General features: G+C 40.0%; 1 protein-coding gene and 1 long non-coding RNA gene across 27 annotated transcripts in view; both read right to left on the reverse strand.

The window, feature by feature from the left end:
• LOC124956596 (CUGBP Elav-like family member 1) overlaps positions 1-6,216 on the reverse strand; it is a 222,556-nt gene extending 216,340 nt beyond the window's left edge. For 25 of the 26 annotated variants that reach the window (XR_007103311.1, XR_007103308.1, XR_007103310.1 and 22 more), the window contains exon 1: positions 5,854-6,102. Coding sequence is in view for 20 of the 26 variants with exons in the window: in XM_047512607.1 (XP_047368563.1) it covers positions 5,854-6,047 (194 nt within the window). In the remaining 6 variants the exon portion in view is untranslated. Of the gene's footprint in view, positions 1-5,853 lie in introns of all 26 variants that reach the window. The other variant, XM_047512620.1, reaches the window with a different exon arrangement.
• A 42-nt stretch (positions 6,217-6,258) lies between these two features.
• LOC124956613 overlaps positions 6,259-22,246 on the reverse strand; it is a 38,908-nt gene continuing 22,920 nt past the window's right edge. Inside the window, exons 2-4 of the long non-coding RNA XR_007103312.1 lie at positions 8,538-8,829; positions 8,001-8,439; positions 6,259-6,503 (exon numbers count right to left, since the gene is read on the reverse strand). This is a non-coding gene — a long non-coding RNA (uncharacterized LOC124956613). The remainder of the gene's footprint in view (positions 6,504-8,000; positions 8,440-8,537; positions 8,830-22,246) is intronic.

A 22,246-nucleotide genomic window follows, 5' to 3' on the forward strand; every position in this document is an offset into this window, starting at 1 on the left:
GGTAGAGTCAACGTTGGTGGGTTAGCTTTAACGAAAGAGGAGAATTTAACGTGAAATTCAATGAGGATATCCTTAAAATTCTCTTTGTCTATTCCTTCGGTTAATCGCGTATTACCGATCAACCAACGAGATAGACATCTTTCGAATTTCTTCATTAAGTATTTACCATATCAACTTTGTACGAATGTTAAAAGAAATAATTCGTTAGCAGAAATTTACTTGATTTTTTTTCTTTTTTCTTTTTCTTTAACCTTATCCCGTATCACTAAGATCCACCGCAAAACTTTACCAGTCTGGAATTAGAAGGAAAACAGAACGAATCGAAAGGTGGAGAAACTCGAGATAAAGATAAAAATCGGTGGTCCGTGTTTTCGAGAAAATTGTGTTTTCCGAGAGTAGAACGCAAGTATACCGGGCTAGCACGTATTCCGTGTTTCCATGTAACTTACGCTGACATGCGTCCTTATCGTTTATTCATACGATTCGCGCACGACTCGTGTGTACATTTCTAAGTGTCAAAGAAATCAGATTCATGAGTAGAAAATTTTCTCTCTCTCTCTCTCTCTCTCTCTCTCTCTCTCTCTCTCTCTTCAACGAAACAGAAGCGTAAAGCTTTTGCAGAATAATTGTCCTTGGTTCGCTGACTTTATGAGGACCTTAAACAAAAAAGCTTGCAATGAAATATATATTGAATATTAAGTTCTTTCTCTCTCTCTCTCTCTCTCTCTTTCTTTTTCTCTTTCTCTCTCTTTCTTACTCCTTTTCCGTTCATACGTTACTCTAGACAAAGGCCAAGCAGGTAATCATCGAACGAGTAGGAGGACTCGAAGAAGAAGTGGAACACCGGTGGTACTCGATTATAACAACCCTTTTCACAAAGACCTTCCCTGTTCGTTTGCAAAGGACCGTCGCTTTAAACAACGCCTCGAATGCGACACGAGTCGGTGAACAAACACGATAGAGCGAAAAGTAGGTTGCCGGGACAGTAAACTTTTCCTTTCACCCCGCTTACTCATTCCCATCTCTCTTAGAACCCTTTTATCATTCCTTATCACTCAGGACATGTCGCGTCTCTCTCGCCATTAATTAATTCGAATCATGCCAAGTACTGTAGGACGATCGCGATGACATTAACCTGAGAGTAAGAAAAAGGGATATTTTATTTTCAATTGTCTTTCAATGCCCAAGGATACGTTAAATCGATCGATCTAACGATTTTGATATTCGTTGTCCACTTTAATGATAATGAAAAATGATTTTTTTGTTTTTTTTTAATGCAGATTTTCAATCTACTCTATTCTGTAGAACATTCGAGAGCGATAAAAAAACGTGATGCGGGGAATTTGCCTTGATGCGAGATACTGCCATTGACAGTTCAATCGTTAATTGTTATTTGATCAGGCTGTCTGGTCAATTTTTCTTGAATCTATTCAATATCAAAATCAATAGAAATCTCTTGAATTTTCTCAAATCATAACGAGCATACACGGAGAAAGCTTTGCTATTCCGTACGCTTTATTTAACTTTATAATGATTCTAATCGATGACTTCTTGTTCCCGATTAACTGATGTCCCTACTAACCCGATAATAGTGCTTATGTTTATACGTTGTCACTGACGGTACCAGCAATATATGGGAATATGTTGAGTACCATATTATTGGGAAATACCAAAGCTGAATATCCATCAGTGGCGGATCCATGTAGCTGCGGTCACTTTATAGATTCGACAAATTGCAATAATTTTGTGAATGACTTGAGTCATTTACCTATTGAAAGGATCGGGAGAGCGTGACATGTGGATTGATCATCTTCTTTAACGAAACAAGATGGACCAATTAATTTCGATGGGTAATATCGAAAAGATATTACAGAACATCGGCTGCATCGATTTAACCAAAAATCTAAAGTGTAGGAAGCAATTTCAGACATCGGTCTTTCTTATATTAAACGGAAACGTGATGTTAGTTGGCTCTTTACAGAAAGCTTTATTTTCTTCGACTACAAGATGCCACCATCTAACTATATATATATATATATATATATATATATACATAGATAATATGGGTAGACCACGTCTCTATTTGTCGATTGTTGGTCACGCCGGTTCGATAGTAACGAGATAGAAAAGAATAAAATTCTCTGATCGCGTTGCATTTTCCCGAAGAAAAGAAATCGCAGAAGCGTGTCGAATATTATTGTTCTCGTTGCTGTATCCGGAAGGAAAGTATATGTTGTATAGGGGGAAGAAAGAGAAATCAGTGAGACGCGATTTTGTCGCGTATAGAAGGAGAATGGGAATACAGAGAGCCAGAGAACTAGAGAGAGAGAGAGAGAGAGAGAGAGAGAGAGAGAGAGAATCGTCTCTCGCACATGCAGCACGCGACGCCGATACAATTTGGGGCTTTACGCCCGAGGCATGTGACAATATCACGGCTATGTGCCGTATATACGTGCCATGCGTGAAGCACTGCAGCAGAGAATGCTCGTGTCTACCACGAAGAGCAACTATGTACTATAGTTCTCGTCTTTCCCCCTCCCATTCTCCTCGTAGACTCCGCAAGCCAGATTATAGCTGAGGAAACGCTTCGGAGCTAAGACGATGGGCGTCTATGGTCGCCTACTCAAGATTTTTCGCCTACTATACTCGCATCTCCCCGTTGGATCTCTTGCATTTTTCTCCAACGACAATTCTCGAGGAAAAGACCGTGCAATATAGTCTCACGCTAACGCATTACTAGCAGACTTGCATCGAGCCGCTGATATCCTTTCGAGTTTCCTCTTTCCCTTTACTTCGTGCCTCGTTGAGATCTTACTTTGGCATACTACCCAACACTACCGTCGGTTTAGAAGAAAGAATAGCCAAGCTTCTAGAGAGCTTTTGGAAGGATTCGGCTATGAATTCTAGTTGACAAATATCCTTTCCTTGACTCATCTCAAGCGTCGAGAGAAAGAGGAAACTCGTGGAGGAAAAGTGCATTCGTTTTTCTTTCGGAAAATGGAAAATTTGCATTCGCTCTTTGCGACCTTCTGTAGATGACATTTTTGAAAAAGGAGAGAAAGAGAGAAAGTGCGAAAAATAGCAAGGGGTTGGCTACTACTCGGGTATTGTCTTTAAGTAACTCTCTTCATTCTTAAGAATAATAAGTTTCCTCTAACATCGTGATCCTCGAGATTCCACACGGATGACAATACTTTCTCATACCATGGAGGTTAAAAAGTCGTTGCACGAGATACCGATCACGCCGGTTGTGGCTCTCCTACAAAAGATGCTGAGACGATGAAACCTAACAATAGTATCATGAGTTTTCTATACTCGATGTCTCGATTTCCGTCAGTGGCTTCTATAAATCTTCCTGGGACTTTAACACCCCGGATTGCACTCGTATTGCTTCACGCGGATTTTGACCGTTTCTCCTCGATGCTTCCGATGGCAACCATCGAGAATGTTGCGCCGGTACAACTTAGGAAAACTGGAATATTTCTTTTCGTATCTTACCATCGGTATATGGATTTAATTTTTATATAAAAGCTCACGACAGGAGGAACGTATGCTCGACGTAATGGTATCATCCGGCTAAGACACGACTATCCGCGAAGAGCTATCAAAACTCTTTTTACTCTCATGAAATCACGTAAATAGAAATAAGAAGGATATTTTATCTTTGCTACTGTTCGTGTGAGACGTGTAAATGCATGAAAGTACCTACATATGTACATGTACATATTTATCTTTGTCGATGAATAAAAACGACATATCGCAAAAGAATAGAATTTTATGAAATCGTTGCAAAGCCGCGATTATCCGCGGTTTCTGTCGTATTGCCAAACGTACGACGATCACAATTCCGTGAAGAGACAAATTCGATAAGAATCCTTATCGGTGTGTAATCGGCGTGAGCGAGGCATGGCTACGTAAGTATTTATTTCCGTGAAACGAGATCGTAACAAATACGAGTATAATCTTCACCTCTCTCTTTACCTCTTCTGTCTCTCTCTCTCTCTCTCTCTCTCTCTCTTGCTCTTACTAAACGTACCCTTGGTAGAAAGATAGATATCGCCCCTGTCGTCGGCTTGAAATTAATTTCGATGTACTTTCCGTTCCAAGGTAGGGCTTTCGAATCTAGATAAGGGAACCCTTCTACGATCTCTCTTTCTATCTCTCTTCGAACCGCCTCGACTACGACCCTTTTGTTAAACGAATATCTCCCCAGAGCGATACAGGTTACATGGGTCTAACTTCTCGTACGGTGGCACGCCTATTTAATGTACCTTTCGACGAGAACCTAACGCCCTTTTAACATCGAAGAGCATACTGAAGAAATGAAGAAGAAATGAGGAAGAGAAGGAAACGAAAGGAAAGAGAGAGAGAGAGAAAGAGAGAAAGAGAAGAACTCGCGAGAGAAAATAAACAATGAAATTAAAGAGCAAAAAGAATGAGAGAGAGAGAGAGAGGGAGAGAGAGAGAGAGAGAGAGAAGAATCTGGTATCCGAAGAGAGAGACAGAGAACGGATCGGTTAATCAACGTCGCTAACGATCCTCCTTTTCGCACTGGAATTCGACAGGAACGCTATATCGGCGCCGAGAGAAATCAAGGGTGTCGACGTGTAGGAATTAATTCCGGAGTGCCAGGACGCGTCCTCTCTCTGAGAATGCTTCGTGAAGAGGTGAAGGAGAGAGAGAAGACCAAGGCGTTTATCGGGGCTTCGTCGTCGTATCCCTCCGTACTCTGTCGAGGAATTCCGCCCTTCGAATCGCGCATTTTACGGGAGGCGGGCTACATATTTTAGCGACATTCACGTCCATGGAGAAGATCGTGGAATAAGGAAAAGAAGAAGATGGAGGGACAGCTTGAAGAGGAGGGGAAGAAACGTACCAAGTATATACGTACGTGTATATATATATACATATACATATATATATATATATGTATATACGTATGTATAAAATATATATATATATATACATATATATATATACCTATACATATATCGAGGGGTTGGAAGATAGAAGGGCGGCTGGAATCGAGGAATGTCGGCGAGTTATTTTAGGCTTTCACTCTCGTTCCGTTCCACGAAGAAGCTACTGCGCTACGAGAGAGCGCGTTTACGTGGCGTAACGAAATAATGAAGAAGGGCACCTCCCTTCGGCGTGCCACCACCGTAATGTACCAAAGGAGGGTGAGTCTCTCTTTTTCTTTTTTTGCTTTTTTCTCCTCGTAGGTACCTGCTGCTTACGGTTGGAAAGCTCGAGAGAACCCATTGAGGAGCCGCGTTATTCTTCTCTAACGAAGGTATATATCTATCTATGTGCGAGATATGTTTTGTGCGTAATACGCAAAATGAAAAAGCTATGACACTTGCCTCATTTTTTTTGCTCGCACCTATACAACGAATCGTATTTTCGAGACTATATTGATTCGTAAAAGAAAGTATAATTTTAGTTATTAAAATTTATTGAAACATTTCTGGAACGATAATTCTCGAATAAAAAATAAACTTTTACATAGTACGAGTATTTATAAAGAATTAACGTCTTTAGTTTTAGTCTAACGCGAAGAACATACAACTCATGAGCGAATACATTCCCGTGAGTAGTCTCTTTTCTCGGCATTCGAGAACAATGGAATTATGAGAGTAATAGGAGGTCAAAAGAAGATACAAGCGGATAACGGGAAGCGTTAAATCCGATTTTACACCGCGACATGCTTGGCGCGTTTTGCTCAAACGGACTAAACTTTTCTCATGCTATGTTTGAAAATACGTAGACAATGTTTTAGATCAAAATAATTAAACGAAAGAACAAAAATATCTATTTATTTTTTATGAAAATAAATATCACAATAATACTCACGTGTTCTCCTTTTGATCGCTGTTGTTGCTCGAATGCGACGCAGGCGAGGGTTGCGTTTGTTGTTTCGAATATGGATGATGGTGATGCAAGACGTTATTGTTATTATGCATGTGCACCTTGTTCGCGTTGCTGTCAGTGGGCGAGCTCGGCGAGATCTTCCCCGCCAGAGCATTCAGCGATTGAAGCATTTTCATAGGAGCTCTCCTGGCGACCGGCTCTCGGTGCCTCCTTCTCTCCTCCTCGTTTATCCTTAAGGAAGACAGGATTACTGTCTTTTACGGTTTGAAGGTTTTCAACCCCCAAACTCTGCCGGCAAATATTCACGAATCGATACAATCAAGGACGAAGCCCTCAAAAGTATTTATATACATATATATGTATATATATATATATATATATATATATATATATTATATATATATGTATGAATGTATATATATATATATATATATAAATATATAATCGTGTGTACGTGATAACCCGATATGCACGAAACTCAAACGGCACTTTGCCTCCGCACACTCGCGAACAATCGATGATTTTACGAAATGTTTTATTCGCGATTGTCGTTGACGAATATCCTTATCTAATCCAGTTCATCCTCAAACGTTCGTTCAACCGAGATCGCACGGCCAAAGGCACTGGAACTTCTGTGAAGTAAAATCCGAAGAGGATGTCGTTAGCGAGAGACACTCGAGATCGATTTACGTCGACGAAATCATGTCTTCTATCGTAATACTGTACTCGTAAATCTATTTGCAAGTGAAATTATCTAAATCGATCGTTGCTCGAACGATCATCGTTCCTTGTTTCTTCGTATCTATCTCTTTTCTCTCATTATTACCGTGTTTTTCCATCACCTCTCTCGATTATATCTTTTTTGTAAACTAAAGGAAACAATGCGATCTTGCATATATCTTATTCGAAATATACGAAGGATAAGAAGAAGAAGAAGAAGAAGAAGAAGAAGCAGCAGAAGTGAACGGTCCGGTGACGATGGGAATATCAGAGGAAACGAGCGAGAACGGGGAAAGGAACGAGCTCAGCGCTCCTACGTGCGGGACCTTTTACGAGGAACTGCTTTACAACGAGTCAATTAAAAGTTTAAGTTTAATTAGAAACTCAGCTTGTGTGCTTGCGAAAGGAGAAAACGACGAGGCAAGACGAGAAAGAGAGAGAAAGAGAGAGAATTGAAGGAGACACTGCTCTTTACGTTTCTCTTTCTCTCTCTCCCTCTCTCTCTCTCTCTTCTTTCTCGATTTCATTTCTTCTCCATCTTTCCAGATCTTACTTTCCTGCGTCTCGTGAAGCAACACACCCACCAACTTCTATTGTCTTCTCGTGTGTCCTTCCTTCCAAAGTAAGAAGTGTGAAGCGAAAAAAGAAACGAGAAGAAAAGAAAGAGAAATCTTTTTTCCAGAACAAAAGAAACGATAAGAAAAAAAAAAAAAAAAAAGGATATTCGAAAACATTCTTTTAGAGAAAAAGATAAATAGAGGAAAAAATCTTATGAGAGAAGAAAGATTATAAGAATCATTCAAATTTGGATCTATGAAGGTACGATGATCGATGGATCGTCACAAAGAGACTGCCGCGAATATTTTAATACGCGAATTGCACGTTCAAGAGAGAACATGAAAGAGAAAGAGAGACAAAAAAAAAAGAGGAAAAAGAAGAAGAAGAGGAGGAGGAGGAGAAGGAGAAGGAGGAGAAGGAGAGAAGTCATGAGAGGAAAAGAGCAGCCTGCGGCCCGAGAAGAGTACGCGCGCGAAAAGAGAACTCGTCTCTTGGGACGGCTCTTAAGGCTTTTGTCCTTCGCACCTCTCGCTTTCCTACTCTTTAGCGTTCTTCCGCTCTTCACTCTCCCTCTCTCTCTCTCCTTCTCCTTCTCTTCACTTTTTCTCTCTCTCCCTCTCTTTCTCTCTTTCTCTCTCTCTCTCTCTCTCTCTCTCTTTCTTTCAGTTTCGAGTCTTCAACGTTGGCTCTCTTGCCGCTGGCCACTTCGCGCTCTAAAGCGTCAAATTAAAAACTCGAGGCGCCGTGAAAACGACGATTAAGGGCTTCCACGGTTGCGATTGTTCGTTATCGTCCTTTGCTCCCGCGGTAACGCCTCTCTCTTTCTCTTTTCTCTTCTCTTCTCACTTTACCTTTCGCGATCTTTTTCGGTCCTCTCGTCGTTCCACTTTCTCTTCTCTCTTCTCTCTTCGTCCGTCCTTCTTTCCTTCTCGCTCTGTCTATCTTTCTACCTATCTATCTATCTATCTATCTATCTATCTATCTATCTATCTATCTATCTATCTATCTATATCCTTGAAGACTATCTATCTATCTTTGTCGTTGGTCGTCCCGCTAAGAGAACGACAAGTCAGCATACCACCACTTGGTAAAGGGGAACTCGCGCCGAGGAACTCGCGACGATATCACCGTAGTTAAAGCGGAACGACGACGATCTCATCGACGGCACCTGAACGCTACGACTGACGAGAATGGCTCGGTCGGCAGCCATCGTATCTCTGGATAAGCCCTTATCAGTACCCAGAGTCCCCACCCTTCCTCCTCTTCTTCCTCTTTCTCCTCTTCCACCTACTAGCAAGCAACGTACTTCTCCGTAAGACAGAGATCACATCAACGCTATCAAATAGACGCTGCTATATCTATATATGTATACGTATGTAAGTACAAACGTGTACGTCTCTTCCTTTCGAGAAGCGGTCCCCCTTTCACTGATAGATCGATCCCTCCTCGGTGGCGGCAAATTTCGAAAATCCCGCGTAGCGGAAAGAAGAAGAGGACACGGTGAGAATGGAGAAGGCGAGAGGGTCGCCTTTAAAAGCGTTGCCTCTTCTTCACCCTTCGCAATCTTCCTCTCGAACGATGAGATCCTTCTTCTCTCGATGAGGAAGAAGGAGAATGGTCGAGGAAGAGAGAAACCTCCTCGTTTCTCTACGAGGACTCCGAAGTATCGGCCATTGTCATCTGCAAGGAGCGTCATTCTCATCGTTAGTTCTTCTTATCTCTCGAGAATCCGAACGTCTTTTCACGTTCCGAGATGGTTCCAGTCGTCCAATCGTTTTTATACGCTCGTCCTCTCAATGATTTCTAACCACGATAATTGGAAAACAATCCGACGCGAATTTATTTACGAGAAGACTTCAGTCGCTCGATTAAATACACGGCGCCGAGATACTTTGAACCGTTATGGCGTATGACTCGTAAAGTAAATGCTGCTGTATAAATATGTACTTTTTCGTTATAATCGTCGAAGCGATAAAACAAAGTGTTAGAAGACGAAATGAAAAAAGGAAGAAGGGAGAAAATGACTCTGAGATTAGATAAATGTTTTCCTCCTGGCGAAATGTACGATCCGTTCCAGAATATTTTTTTTTTTCCTTTCTTTTTTTTACCGACGTTTACGACGCATATAAATGTTCGTTCCTAAACGTCACGGTCGTTGAGAAATCATAAATGAAAAATTAACGATTCTTTTGTACGAGAATCGGCGATAAAATACAACGACACGTTTAATTGCTTTCAGAAGACGACACGCGACAGTTTACGTACGGAATCGTAAACACGTCGCGTCTAAATGCAAAACGACACGAACGTGTAAGTGAAATATATCATCGCTCTGACAGGCTTAACCAACGAAACTATGACTCTATTTGGTATTTTCTTCGGACGGAATACGTACGAGAACGTTCGGACGTCGAAACCTGATCGAACTTTCGAAAAATATAAATATTGTTTTCTCACAAAGTTATTCGCGAATCTCCAAGAAAGAAGCTCGTCGCGGTCGTATAAACTCGAGAGATTAATTTTCACCAAGGGAAATATATATATATATATATATATATATATATATATATATATATATCGTGAAACGAATCTAAAGTCGGATAGGACAGCGAGCAAGCTTCGCTCCGTTGATTTTCTCATAGAAGTAATAATACCAACGACGAAGTGGATATCGTTATTGCATAGCTAAACAAGACCATTTGTTTGCGAGATGAGAAACACAGCCGGTTTGCTAGCCGACAAAGAGGTATTGTTCGACATGGTATCCGTCTAGCTTTAGCCGCTGCTATTTACACGAGGTTAACTCAACATTGTATCACAAACTTCACGCACGGCCGACGAGGAGAATCTCGTCGCCGTCGTTATCGCGCGACTGCAAGAGGATTTTGTCTCTGAAAGAGCATCTGACGTTTCAACGTTTCTCATTGCGTTCGGGCAAACGATGACGCCCGATTTTATCTACTCGATCGCACAATACGTACAGTTTTCAAGACGAAGCTAAGATATCGTCGACGATTCGTAAATAAACGCAAAAATCGATAAAAAAGAGATTGGTTCGATTCGACAATTCATTTCGATGGATTCGCCGTAAAGAAAATCGTACGTGATTATTATTCCGTTGAAAAGTCACGCGTGAAAACCAACCGAGAATAAACCCCGTGATAAAGTACAGCGGACTTTCGACGTCGAAGAATCGACGATCGTAAAGTCGAAAGCGCCGAAGAAGCCCCGCGAAATCCGAATTTATTCTTCCCTCGTAATTCAGTCAAAGGTCGATGCGACTTCCTCTCACGCGTTACGGCTCGGTGCTTCTCGGTACGAGGGTGAAAATGATGAAATTCAAGGGAAAAGAGGAACGGTCCGAGAGGAGTTCCCAAAGGAATTCGTGAAAAGTTCGTAAGAAGTGTCCCAAAGTCCGGCGACGTCGCTTGATAAGTTATCCTCGCAGATGCCTGGAGGTCGAGGACAACAAATCTTTCGATGGCAAAGCCGTCTTCTTATCGATAGCGGAGAGATGGAATCCACCGAACTCATTCGCAAGATTCCTCGAATAGGACAATACTTGTCGCGGTGCGCGACAGTGAAAAATATTGTTCGAGCTGCGTTAGGTCGTTTTAAAGCAACAGTTTTCGAAGCGTCCTCATTTTTCATCGTTCTAAGTGTATCTCTCCACGTGGAAAGTAGACAGGTGAAGTGTCGTTATAAATTTCGTTTGTTCCTCAAACGTGTCGATTTAGAAGAGGATACTCGTCGATTAGAGGAAAGAATAAGAAAAATACTTTGTTTGCTTCGACTGGAGAATATGATATTATAAATAAGGACGAAAGTCGTCGGGAGAAAATGATTTTACGTTGTAAGTGTGATAACTTCGACGAGAGATTTCGCGTAGTATCCTGTTGTCGTTGTCAGTTGTTAATTAGTTCCTACTTCGCCACTGTGACGACTATAATTTAGAGCGAACGCAGATGGCAACTATGTTCTGGCATCTCTCTCTCTCTCTCTCTCTCTCTCTCTCTCTCCCCCTCTCTCTCTCCCTCTCTCTTCCAACCCCCACTTCCACCTATCACCCACCACCTACGGCTCCTTTTGCCCCTCCTCCTTCTCGTCGCACTCTACCTTCCTTCCCCTTCTCCTCTCGCTCTCCCTTTTACTCCGCCGTTAGTGGTAACGCGCTTTTAGAGTTAACGCGCTACAAGCCCTAGTGCATGTTCTCGGTTTCGGAGTTTCACGGCAAAGTTCCTCTAGACAATTCCTAATGCAAGAATTCGCGAACACAGAAACGGTTGAGAATCCGAACGTTCTGACGTATGTATATTATGTACGTCTCCTAGTCACCAATGCATACGGACTTTCAGCGCAATTTCATTATTGCAATAACGGTGAGAACGATTAGTAAACTATAATAATGTCGACGTGTATGGTATTTATATAGAGAATGGTACAAAGGTGATGTAGATTACGGAGAGTGCTTCTAAATGAACGACCGAACCAACCAAGACTCGATGCATAGGCGAGGTGTTTCTTCTCCGACTTTACTTTAGCTTACCGTATTTTCCACGAAATAAAAGAAAAAACTTTCCATATTAATTAATCGGTGTTATTAGAAGGGCTATTTACCGAACAGTGCGTTGGATCCTCATTAAGTCTTCGCTAATTATTGACTTAAGGGTTAAACTTGCTTCCCAAAATTTGTAAGATAGCCACGGAATGTTCTCGAGCTTGCGTAGGGACTACAGACGCAAAAGTCAAAGCAAGAAGACAAGCAAAAGTATCGATCTCTCGAGGCAACTATTAAACTGTTATTTGTGAACGGTCGAACGCGTCCGCTTCGGTAACGTAAATATTTGCGAGATCGCATAATCAGGAGGTGAATATTTTACGAGAAAGTACTGAGAAATTTAGAGAGAAGGTTAAAAGAGAAGGGTAAAAAGAAGTATGATTATTCGTCCGAATCGCCAAAGGTGTCGTTTCAAATCTTTCCTTCCGTTTTCTCCTCTTTTACTTTTTCTAATTTTTTTGTTCTTCTTTTCTCTCTCTTCAACGACATGACTCCCCCACGAATCGTGTCTCTCGGCGTTACTTTGCACTTTTTCTCGATGCATAACCAGTCGTTTCCTGCGATGAGATTGCAGGAGCAGGTGCCACGGACGGATACAGTAACGAGCTTAACGCTTCGAAGGACGAAGAGTCAAATGATGCTGCTGTTGTATCGGATGCTCTGTGCATTATTTAAAGAATCGGAAAGATTCGAGTCTACGTTCGTAGATAAATATTGAAAAATAACTTTGAACAATTTTTATTGACAAATTCGAGTGGATAAAAATGTTTCAAAGAAATTACAATATTACAGGATACGAAATTCTCGGAACATAAATTCGATCAGCATAGAAGGTAAAGATTAACGAGATTAACTCCTTTACCATGATCCATTAAGGATCGTTTCAATGCGTTCATGTAAAGTATCAACCTCGTACGTGTGAGTATAAACGGATATATGTGTACGAGCATACGAAAGGTGCCAAGTTTGTCGATGCAATAGTAATTACGGTAGGAACCATAATCGAAATACTATCGATGAAACAGTGCCACTCGTCAAATCAGTCGTCGTCGTCGTCGTCGTCGTCGTCGTCGTCGTCATCTTCGTTGTTGTTGTCGTCGTACTCGTCGTTGGTATAGCAGCAGGTGCACCGAACCAGTTGGTAACTCGGTACGCCCATCGTTATTAGCAAAACTGCGTGAGCTAATTGACTAATTAGTGATTAGTGACGGAAAGCCGTCCTGTACTAGCAGGATGTATTGACGGATTACTGTTTTCGGTCGGGCGTACGTTATGACCGAAGCGTATTTCCACGAGAACCACACTCGCCGTTTATCATCGACCGACCATTTACCATTTACTACGAAATCCATCGCGTGACTTGACCCGTTGCTATGGGCAACCAAACCTGTCGAACCCGTATCTGCGATATTCTTTTGAACACTTTCAAAAAGGACAATATTCTCTTCTCTTTTTTTTTCGACCATCTCTCATATTATTTTTTCGATTTTTAAACTGCATAAGAAGATGGAAAAATTATACGTACAAGTTGTATTACGTTCTCATATATTTTTCAGAGCTTCAGAGAGATAGTATAAATTCACTGGAACTCATTATCTTTGAAAATTTCTAATGTAGCTATTAAATGATGAAATTAAAATTACTATTAAATAGTTGGAATTTATTCAGAAAGAAAATTCTACCGTATGGTTGTTACCGATTTTCGCTTAAACAAAAAAAAAAAAAAAAGAAGCAAACCATCTACTTTTGATTTCTAAGCATATATATAACGTTTCATTTCGACGATGAAAGTTTATACGATTCCATTGCGATTTATGAGGATATTTTTTTTTTTTTTTTCCTTTTAAAGAAAGGTGAGAATTTTTCGTTCTGGCCGTTTAAAAAAAATGTCGCGATAAAGCGAGCCGTTTCGTTTGCTCGTCGGAATCCAAACGCTTCGACTTCAGGCGATAATAAAATGGAAAGTGTTTCATGACATATACATATATACGCGTGTTATTTTTAATCAAGCAGCCGATGTAGACCGTTGAGATGGAAGAGGGCTCGTGATACCTTTCGACCGAGTTGAAAATAATGCTAAAATAGAGAGAGAGAAAGAGAGGGGGGGAGAGAGAGAGAGAGAGAGAGAGAGCAAGGGAAGATAAAAGGAAAAGGAAAAAGAAAAAGTGTACCAGCGGCAGACGTTCATTCTCCCCCTCTTTCTCTTTCACTCTCACTCTCTCTTTCACACTCTCGTTGGACGTTGTCGTGCTCGGCAATTTCCGATGTTTCGAAAGTCCGTTTCTAATTACGAAGCACAATTTGTGCGAGAATATCAAGAGCGATACAAATTTATTCAGAAGCCACCCTTGCCATATAAATATTTCTTTTTCAATTTCAATGATTTATGTCATTAGAAAGCACATACATCTTCCTCTCTTAAGAATTTATCAGAAAAAAATTGTCCTTTGCATTATTGCACTGACAAAGGTCAATGATCCACAAGTCCGCAGAGATTAACCGCGATGGTTTGATAAGTTAAAAAGATAATCGCTTTAAAAGATACAATTCGATCGTAGTGGAAGAAAGGAGCCTTCGTTTTTTGCTCCCCCTTTTTCAAGATATACCTACTTGAGACTCTACCTCCATCACGAAGTCACGAAATCAAGGAAAAAGCGGCGAATAAACGGGAAATGCGTTTCTCCTTTGGGAATAAGAGGGTTTATCTCGATGGACAGTGTGCGGCCTAGAAAAGTCGACAAGTCCCTCACGCACAAAATCTCTACACACGGTAGATCTCCAATCAGGAGATTGCTCGAATGTGACTTCCGAGACTCTTCTTTCAACTTGTACGATTTTCTTCTTTCTACCAGTTCATCCTCATTTTCTTTTATTTCGATACGATATCGTTTAGCTAAACGATCGGAACAAGTCCTGGTCGTTAACTAGATTATAGTCCGTTTTCTCACGATCCTGATAACAAATCTTTCAAATTTTCTTATGGAATTATAAACGATCGAACGATATTTAAAAACTTATTCGTACATAAATATGGTAGAAATTAAACGAAATAGAGGAGAAACGTGATTTTTGCTTCCTCGACGTACGTAGGTACACGATCTACGTAGATAGGTACGTACGTACGTACAAGCGTATGTATGTTAGAAGCGTCCTTATGAACGAACGGTCTGGCGAGCATAAAATCGAGTACTCGGTGAGACGACAATTATCGCTCGACCGAACGAACCACGTAGTGAATTTTAACGATTTCTCCGTGCTCTCGAGTTGCACGTTAACGATAAACGCGAGCAGGGAAAGTCGTAGTTGCCGTAGAAAAGAAGGTACGGAGAAATATATTCGTGCATCTGTAGTATTAAATCGTCCGTTCATATTTGTAAGCTCGGAGAAAAACGAGGCAGGTGTGGTGATGTCGACCTGCTAGCCGCTTCTCCTACGCCATGTATCTCGTTACCATAGAGAGAGAAAGAGAGAGAGGAGAGAGAGAGAGAGAGGGAGAGAGAGAGAGAGAGAGAGAGACTTCAGAGCGAGGGTTTCTATAAACAAAAATCTCTCGACGAGAGCTCGGACAAAAATGTGATAAATGCAAATTTTTTCTTTTGCGTTTTTTACTCCACCATCTTTTCCATATTTCACAGGCACATTGTGTTTTTACATTTTGACGAAGTACATCTACAAGTTCAATTTAAGGTTCGTCCTAGAAAAATATTTTTTACGTTTCGCCGAGACGTTTTACGTTTCTTATTTAACGGAGAACTTCGCATATCAATGCGGTCATTAAATGAATGTATCGTTTGTCAATTGATATAATTACGTCAAGTGTTTTAATACTATATTATCAGCAAATGTATATGTACATACACGGACAATGTTGATGGAAATACGCTTAGAAATTTTGCAGCATGCACTTGCATCTATTTGCAATACAGTTATAGAATTAACGACGATGCAAATCGAGAAAATTTATTTCATTATCCTTGATGCGCTTTTTTTTTTTTTTTTTTTTTTTTTTTTTCACAATTCTTTAGAGATATTCCTTAGCATTTGACACGATGCACAATTAGATCGTATAAAGTAACAATGAAAAGATATTTTCAGTGCGTTGATTCGTCGTTATTAATTACTTCTCTGGATTGCTAAAGAGATTTAACATTTCTGAGGAAAAATATTACATTTTCTGTTTTAAAGTTAAAGAAATGTAAGCTCTCCGTAGCAAAATGATTATTCACCACCTTTTCATTCTTCGCTAACTGCGGCGAGATAATTAACGGCCATAAAAAGATCACGACGAAACGAATGCAGGTAACGGGATTCGACTTTTCCATGAAAAATTACTCTCAGTCTCTCGGAACTCAATGATTTTTTACCGAAACAATGTCAGCCGCTTATTCGTTAAATTTACTTACAACTTAGTAAAACTACGTCTAAATGTTTAAATAATACAATTGTTTTTTTTTTTTTTTTCGATGTATACTTTTCAACGTCGTAAAGCGAACAGAATGAAGGTTACGAAATCGTAGTATTTACATTTACTACTGAAAAATACTTTATGAATAAAGTGAAATAAAAACAATTCGAGAAAGTCAATTGGACATTCAAGCATTTCTGTTTAATTAAAATTCTATCGTACTACGCAACAGGTTTCTTTTGTTTACTTTCTAGAGGAGCATAAAGACACTCGTTGGAAACTCTCGCTTCGATCTATTAACGAATATTCGCCATTAATAATAACACGATCGGAGCAACAAGGATTTGTTATAAAAAGTTCAGTAACAAAAAAAATCTTTAAATGAGGCTCAGTGAACGTTTTGCCTAATATTTGAAATCTTACCTGATCCAACGTTTCAGAACTACGTATCGATAAATCCCTAGGCAAACGTCATTAATGCATCGACATGCGTTTCTACATTGAATATATATTTGATCGATGATAGGTAAATTAGAGAGGTCAACACAGCAGAGCCTACATCGGGTATTAATATCGAGGATAGTACTTCTACGAGCGTTTACGGCAAGCCTTATCTATCGGTTGCGAGTTCTATCTATCTACCATTTGTGTTTATTTACCAATGAAACAGAAAATATTGACGCTCTTCGAATAAGAACTATTTAGAAATTGTGATATTAACTTTAATTTTATTTACGATCGGCGAAAAATCGATATTTTAATTGTCTCTAAAAGTTAGCAATGAGAACAGAGTGAAAAGAAAAAATGATAGAACAACGCACCTGCGTAGATATTCACATTATTACGATCGACATTGGATAAGAGAAAAATATTCCGTATATTATCTCAAGCCGTTTGGACCGATATTCGATGGAAATAATAGAAGGCGACAGGAATTTCTTAAGTCGGTCGAGCAATCGTGAGAACGTTTCAAAGTAGCTACTTCCTTCTTCATGCGTTAGAGGTGCTCCTCGGAAATGTCTCGAGTGTCTCGGCACGTTCCACCTTAGACACATCCTTGGGTCGAATTTGAAAAGTTTCAAACAAATCCAATAACACACATTGCACAAGAGAGTAGGCACGGAACAAGAAAGAGAGAGAGAGAGAGAGAGAGAGAGAGAGAGAGAGAGAGAGAGACAGAGAGAAGCAGTTTGTAACGTTTTCGCATTGTGAATCCGCCCGGGGTAGAATGGATTCGCACACAAGCTATGGGAAACGATAAGACACGCGAACGAGAGAAAGGGAGATAGAAGACTCACGTACGTACCTTAGTTCGTATACGACGGACGGAGAAAGGAACAGGTACGATTGCATTCGTATTTGTTGGTAGGAACGAGACGCGATATGGATTTGGTAGCTATACACAACGTCATGCGAATTCCCTGCGACGTGTCTCAACACGAAACTTCTCTTGTCTGTGCGTACTTTTCAATGTTCAAAGCTACCTTCCATACTACACGACACGACAACAACGCAACGACACAAACGTTTTCGTCCTTCCTTTCTTCTTCCTCCCGCCGCTTCTCTCTCTCTCTCTCTCTCTCTCTCTTACTCTTACCAATCTGGCCAACTTATTCCTTTTTCTCGTGACAATATACATATTTATTCTTACTACAGGAACTTCTTGATGTAAACACGAGTACCCTCTGTTCCTTTCTATTCTACCGGACATCAACAACAACGTAAATTTTCATAGCCGAAGAAATATGAGTTATACGAAGAAACGTTGTGTTACAAGGGTTTCGTACGAATTACGATCTTTTTCTTTTGACAAAATTAATACGAAAAATGGCTCTCACCATCGACGTATGTATTATTTTAAAACTTTACTTTAAAAATCCTTTACGGTTCTTCTTATTTTTCGACTGACATATAATTCCCTTTTCTCACTTGCATTATTATCGTCAAAAATATATCGTATATATCTATGAAAAAAGATGATGACATGAGCTTGAAATTCGTATTTCCGCTTAGAAGCTCGTAGCGAGGTCGTTCGCGAGCCGAAACACGTTTCTATCTGCGTACACGCGTCACAGCTTCAACACAATAGTTAGATTACGGTTTTCAGCTCGGTCCGGTAGGTCGAGCGCAAAGATGGTGGAGTCAGTGAGTGTACTATGATCGAGCTACCGCTTTCAAAAACCACACACGCCGATTTCCATTTTTACGGATCTGCTTCGATGCTCTTTGTCCCACGGAAGCGTTATGAGAACGAGATTGCTCCGTTCACCGCAGGATTCGGCTTTCCTCGACATCGGGCACTTTGTCACAGTATATGTACTTACATACTCTATGTAATATGCATCATACTCCCTCCATTTCTTCCTTTGGATCGTTCGTGCAGCCTGGATCTTCTCCAGGCGAATCTTCGTGTAGAAGAGGGAAAGATACGATCGGTCGAATACTGAAACCCCAACCTATCGAAACTAGAATTCCCTTGAAATTCCTAGATAAGGAATCGAAAGAGCACAAAAAGTGGACTTTTAGTGAAGAATGTGCTGCTTTTCATTTCCACATTACTAGTAGATGAACTATTAAAAAGTACGATTATCATTATTATTGTCATGGCAAAATTAATCAAAGTAATCATCAAATATCGTTATTATTATCTAAATGCATTGAAACCGCAACCCTAACATTTCATTCAAGGGACTATCTCCTTTATTTGGTAATCTTTTCTAGTCCCTTTTTCTGAGGATCCCCAGGGAGACGCCCAAAAAGCCATTTCTTAGTGGCATTTCCAGCAATAAATCAGTACAGCACGGTCGAAATGACACGAACCTTGTTTGATGAAATAGTAAGAAATTTATTCAAAGCCCGTTTGGGAATCTACCTACCTACCACCCTATTGGTAACAGAGGAGAATCTATTTCTTCGATGATATCCCAAACATTTTTCATTTTTCCAAAGTTTCGGCAAAGTTACTTTTTTTTCTCTCTCTCTCTCTCTCTCTCTCTCTTAACAATAACGATTCGCTCTTTCCTTTATCACTTTAGTTTATCACAAATTACAAAGAATAAATTCCACCAGTCAAGTTTTCTTTCAATCTCGGCCAAAACAAAAAGGAGTAGTCAGAACGATTTTGTTTTGGGCGAAGCTACAAAAATTTCTCGCACTTTGCGCGATGCGTGAAAAAACTTCTTTTTACGTTTTTCTCTTTTGTATCGTAACTCGACTATAGTAAAATTCGAAGAAGCTAAGTTTGCCAACGATGCACTCGTACAAAAAAAAAAAAAAAAAAAAAAAAAGAAAAAAAGAAAAAAAAAGAAAAAGAAAGAAACTTTCTAGGCTGAACAAAGTGCTTCTTTTCAAATTGAGATAATGTTCTGTGTGAAACATGTCAAGTATTCATAAAGAAAAAAAAATAATTTCGTCGTAGCATCTATAAACGATATATAATAAATATACTAGGCAGTCATGTCTAATGGATTTTTATAAAAAAAAAATAAGCATATACACTTTTAAGATATTATCTGACGTGCAGCATCTTGTAAATATCATAAAAGTCATTCGTCAAAAAATATTTGAACTTATCTGTGACCCACTGTATCCACGTATATACTTAACATATGTATGTAAGTTTACGTTAGCGCGTTCTCTGTGTACTTACTCGAGCTCACGTATTTCACGAAATAGGAGAAGCTAAAGCAGTCTCGGTGCACTTGTCACGTACAGAGAAAGCATAGCTGCAAGTTACCAGCTCGCGGACCACCGCGTCTTACATATAACCGAGAAACGTAGAGGGTAAGGGAGAGAGGTCGGCGAATAGGGATGCGATGTTCTTTGAGTAGCAGAGCGTTCCAGTACCAACTCTTGGAGAAGTTTTAACGAGACTACCAAAGATTTTTCCTCCGAAGAGGCCGAGAAACCGGAAAGGAGAGCTCTTTCCTTTAACGCTAATGCTCCAAATAAAGTTTTTCGCCTGCATTTTCGTTTCGTACGTTTCGTACGACGAACGTGATTTTCAAAAAAGATCCTGATAATTCGAAAGAGATTCGAAAAACTATTATGTCTTCTATCTTTTCACGAAAATCGAAATAATATATGGAAGAAATTTTATGAAACGTCGAAAGAAATTTTATGTTTACGTTCTCCAATTCCTTGGTTAATCGTAATAATAACGAAAGATCATAAATAAAATAGATTCCAGGCTCTTTTATTTTATTTTATCGTTAAACTTGTAGTCAGGCCGTCAAAGAGCAATCGGCTCGATCTCTCGCAGTTCCGCTTTAAACGCACTTCAATTTCAATAGTCGCTGCGAAAGTGTTCGATGATCTCTCATGAGTTAGAAAATAGCTGTGCTTGTTTTTCGCGAGGACTATTGGAATCGAGAAATTCAATGCGGAACAGAGAAATCATCGTATCGGGAATAATTTCATGCGTCCTATTCATGCGAGGTGAATGGATATAAGTTATTGATATGCCGACCGAGTTTTCCTTGTCTCATACAGTCGAGTTGTTCTCGCAAATATAAAAAGTCATACCGTACGAGCTGTCGATAAAATTTTTGCGAATATGGCTTTCAAGGCTCGCATAAAACTCAATCATTGTACGTATGTAGATATGCATGTGTAACCCGTAAACATGTTTTCACAGTTGTATGATGAATTGAAAGCGAAAAATAGATCGCCTAAAGTCAATTATGTAAATGAGGGAGGGGGGGGGGGGAAATAAAAAAGAAATGAAAAAAATCAAAATTTGAAAGACATCGATCGAACATGAGCACTGTATTGGTTAAAGTCGGCAATTATTAATCGTTTAGTTATACGGTAAAGTAACAACACGTTCTCGGTAAGTACGAAGGGAGAGAGATAGACAGAGAGAAAGGAAGGGAGGGAGAGAGAGAGAGAGAGAGAGAGAGAGAGAGAGAGAGAGAGAGAGAGAGAGAGAGAAAGCGTGTCCCGCGTACCGTACGAACGCATTACCGTGATTGCAACGGCAGGAAACGCTAATTCACTAATGCGTCCCTTCCATGGTTGTACAGCCGGTGTACGGTTTAGCATGGTGCACGCTTGCTCGACTATCGAGGATGGTTTAGGATTATACGTTAACGGCTGGCCGATGCGGTTACCGTACCTTGGTTAGATACGGTTCGTCGAATAATTGCTTGAAAGATTTGTTGGCTTCGTCTTTATACTCGTTGTCGTCGTCGTCGTCGTCTACTACCACCAACACTCGATTAGGACAACGATCCGTTCGTCCATCCTGATACGAGTCTGACATCGTTCGAGGCTGAAGCCAAATCTCCCCTCTAATCCTACTTTCTTCCGAAGTTTCGTATACATGCATACAGGTATATATACATACCCATTGGACGCATCCTCTCTCTCTCTCTCTCTCTCTCTCTCTCTCTCTCTCTCTCTCTCTCTCTCTTCCCTCCTGTTTTCCCTCTATGATAAATTATTTTAAATAACACGAACGTGCGCGAAATGACCTTATAAATAATAAATTACACTCGAATTATATAATAACGTAACGTAAAAATACTTTTACTGCACTGCAACGGGAAACATCCCATTCGTAGATAACGAAATTTTTATTGAGCGAAATTAAATTCAATGTTGCCTATTTCGGGATTTTATTGAGATAAAACATGACCTTTCGGAGCAATACATTTCCCAGGTTCGTGCGTTTAAACATTCGTTCGAATTTGTAACATTTTCATGCCGTTCCTACTATTTCTCCTCTGTCTGTCTCTTTTTTACACATTGGCTTTTGATTCATTGCCGAGTAGATACATTCGATTGCCCGAAGGCATGTTTATGTTGAACCGATTGGTCTGGAACATTGCAATGCGATACGTAAAACTCAACCAAGAATGATAACGATACAGAACCGAGCGTCATCGTTCTTTTTATCTTGCACGTTACACGATACCAAGAGGACTCTAGTTGTTACGAAGTATCAAAAAGGAAGACAAAACGGAAAATTAATTTACAATTCTCGTCAAATATCTCGCGTTCGTTTCCAATCGCTCGAGAGAACGATCTATTTTCGTGAAAAACTCATGGCAAACCGCGAACAACGACACGTCGTAGGCGCCGATTAAAAAGCATCACGCTTTATTTTCCGTTAAATCCACACTTTTTGTCTC

Source organism: Vespa velutina, chromosome 22 (genome assembly GCF_912470025.1).
Source record: "Vespa velutina chromosome 22, iVesVel2.1, whole genome shotgun sequence".
Lineage (NCBI taxonomy): Eukaryota > Metazoa > Arthropoda > Insecta > Hymenoptera > Vespidae > Vespa > Vespa velutina.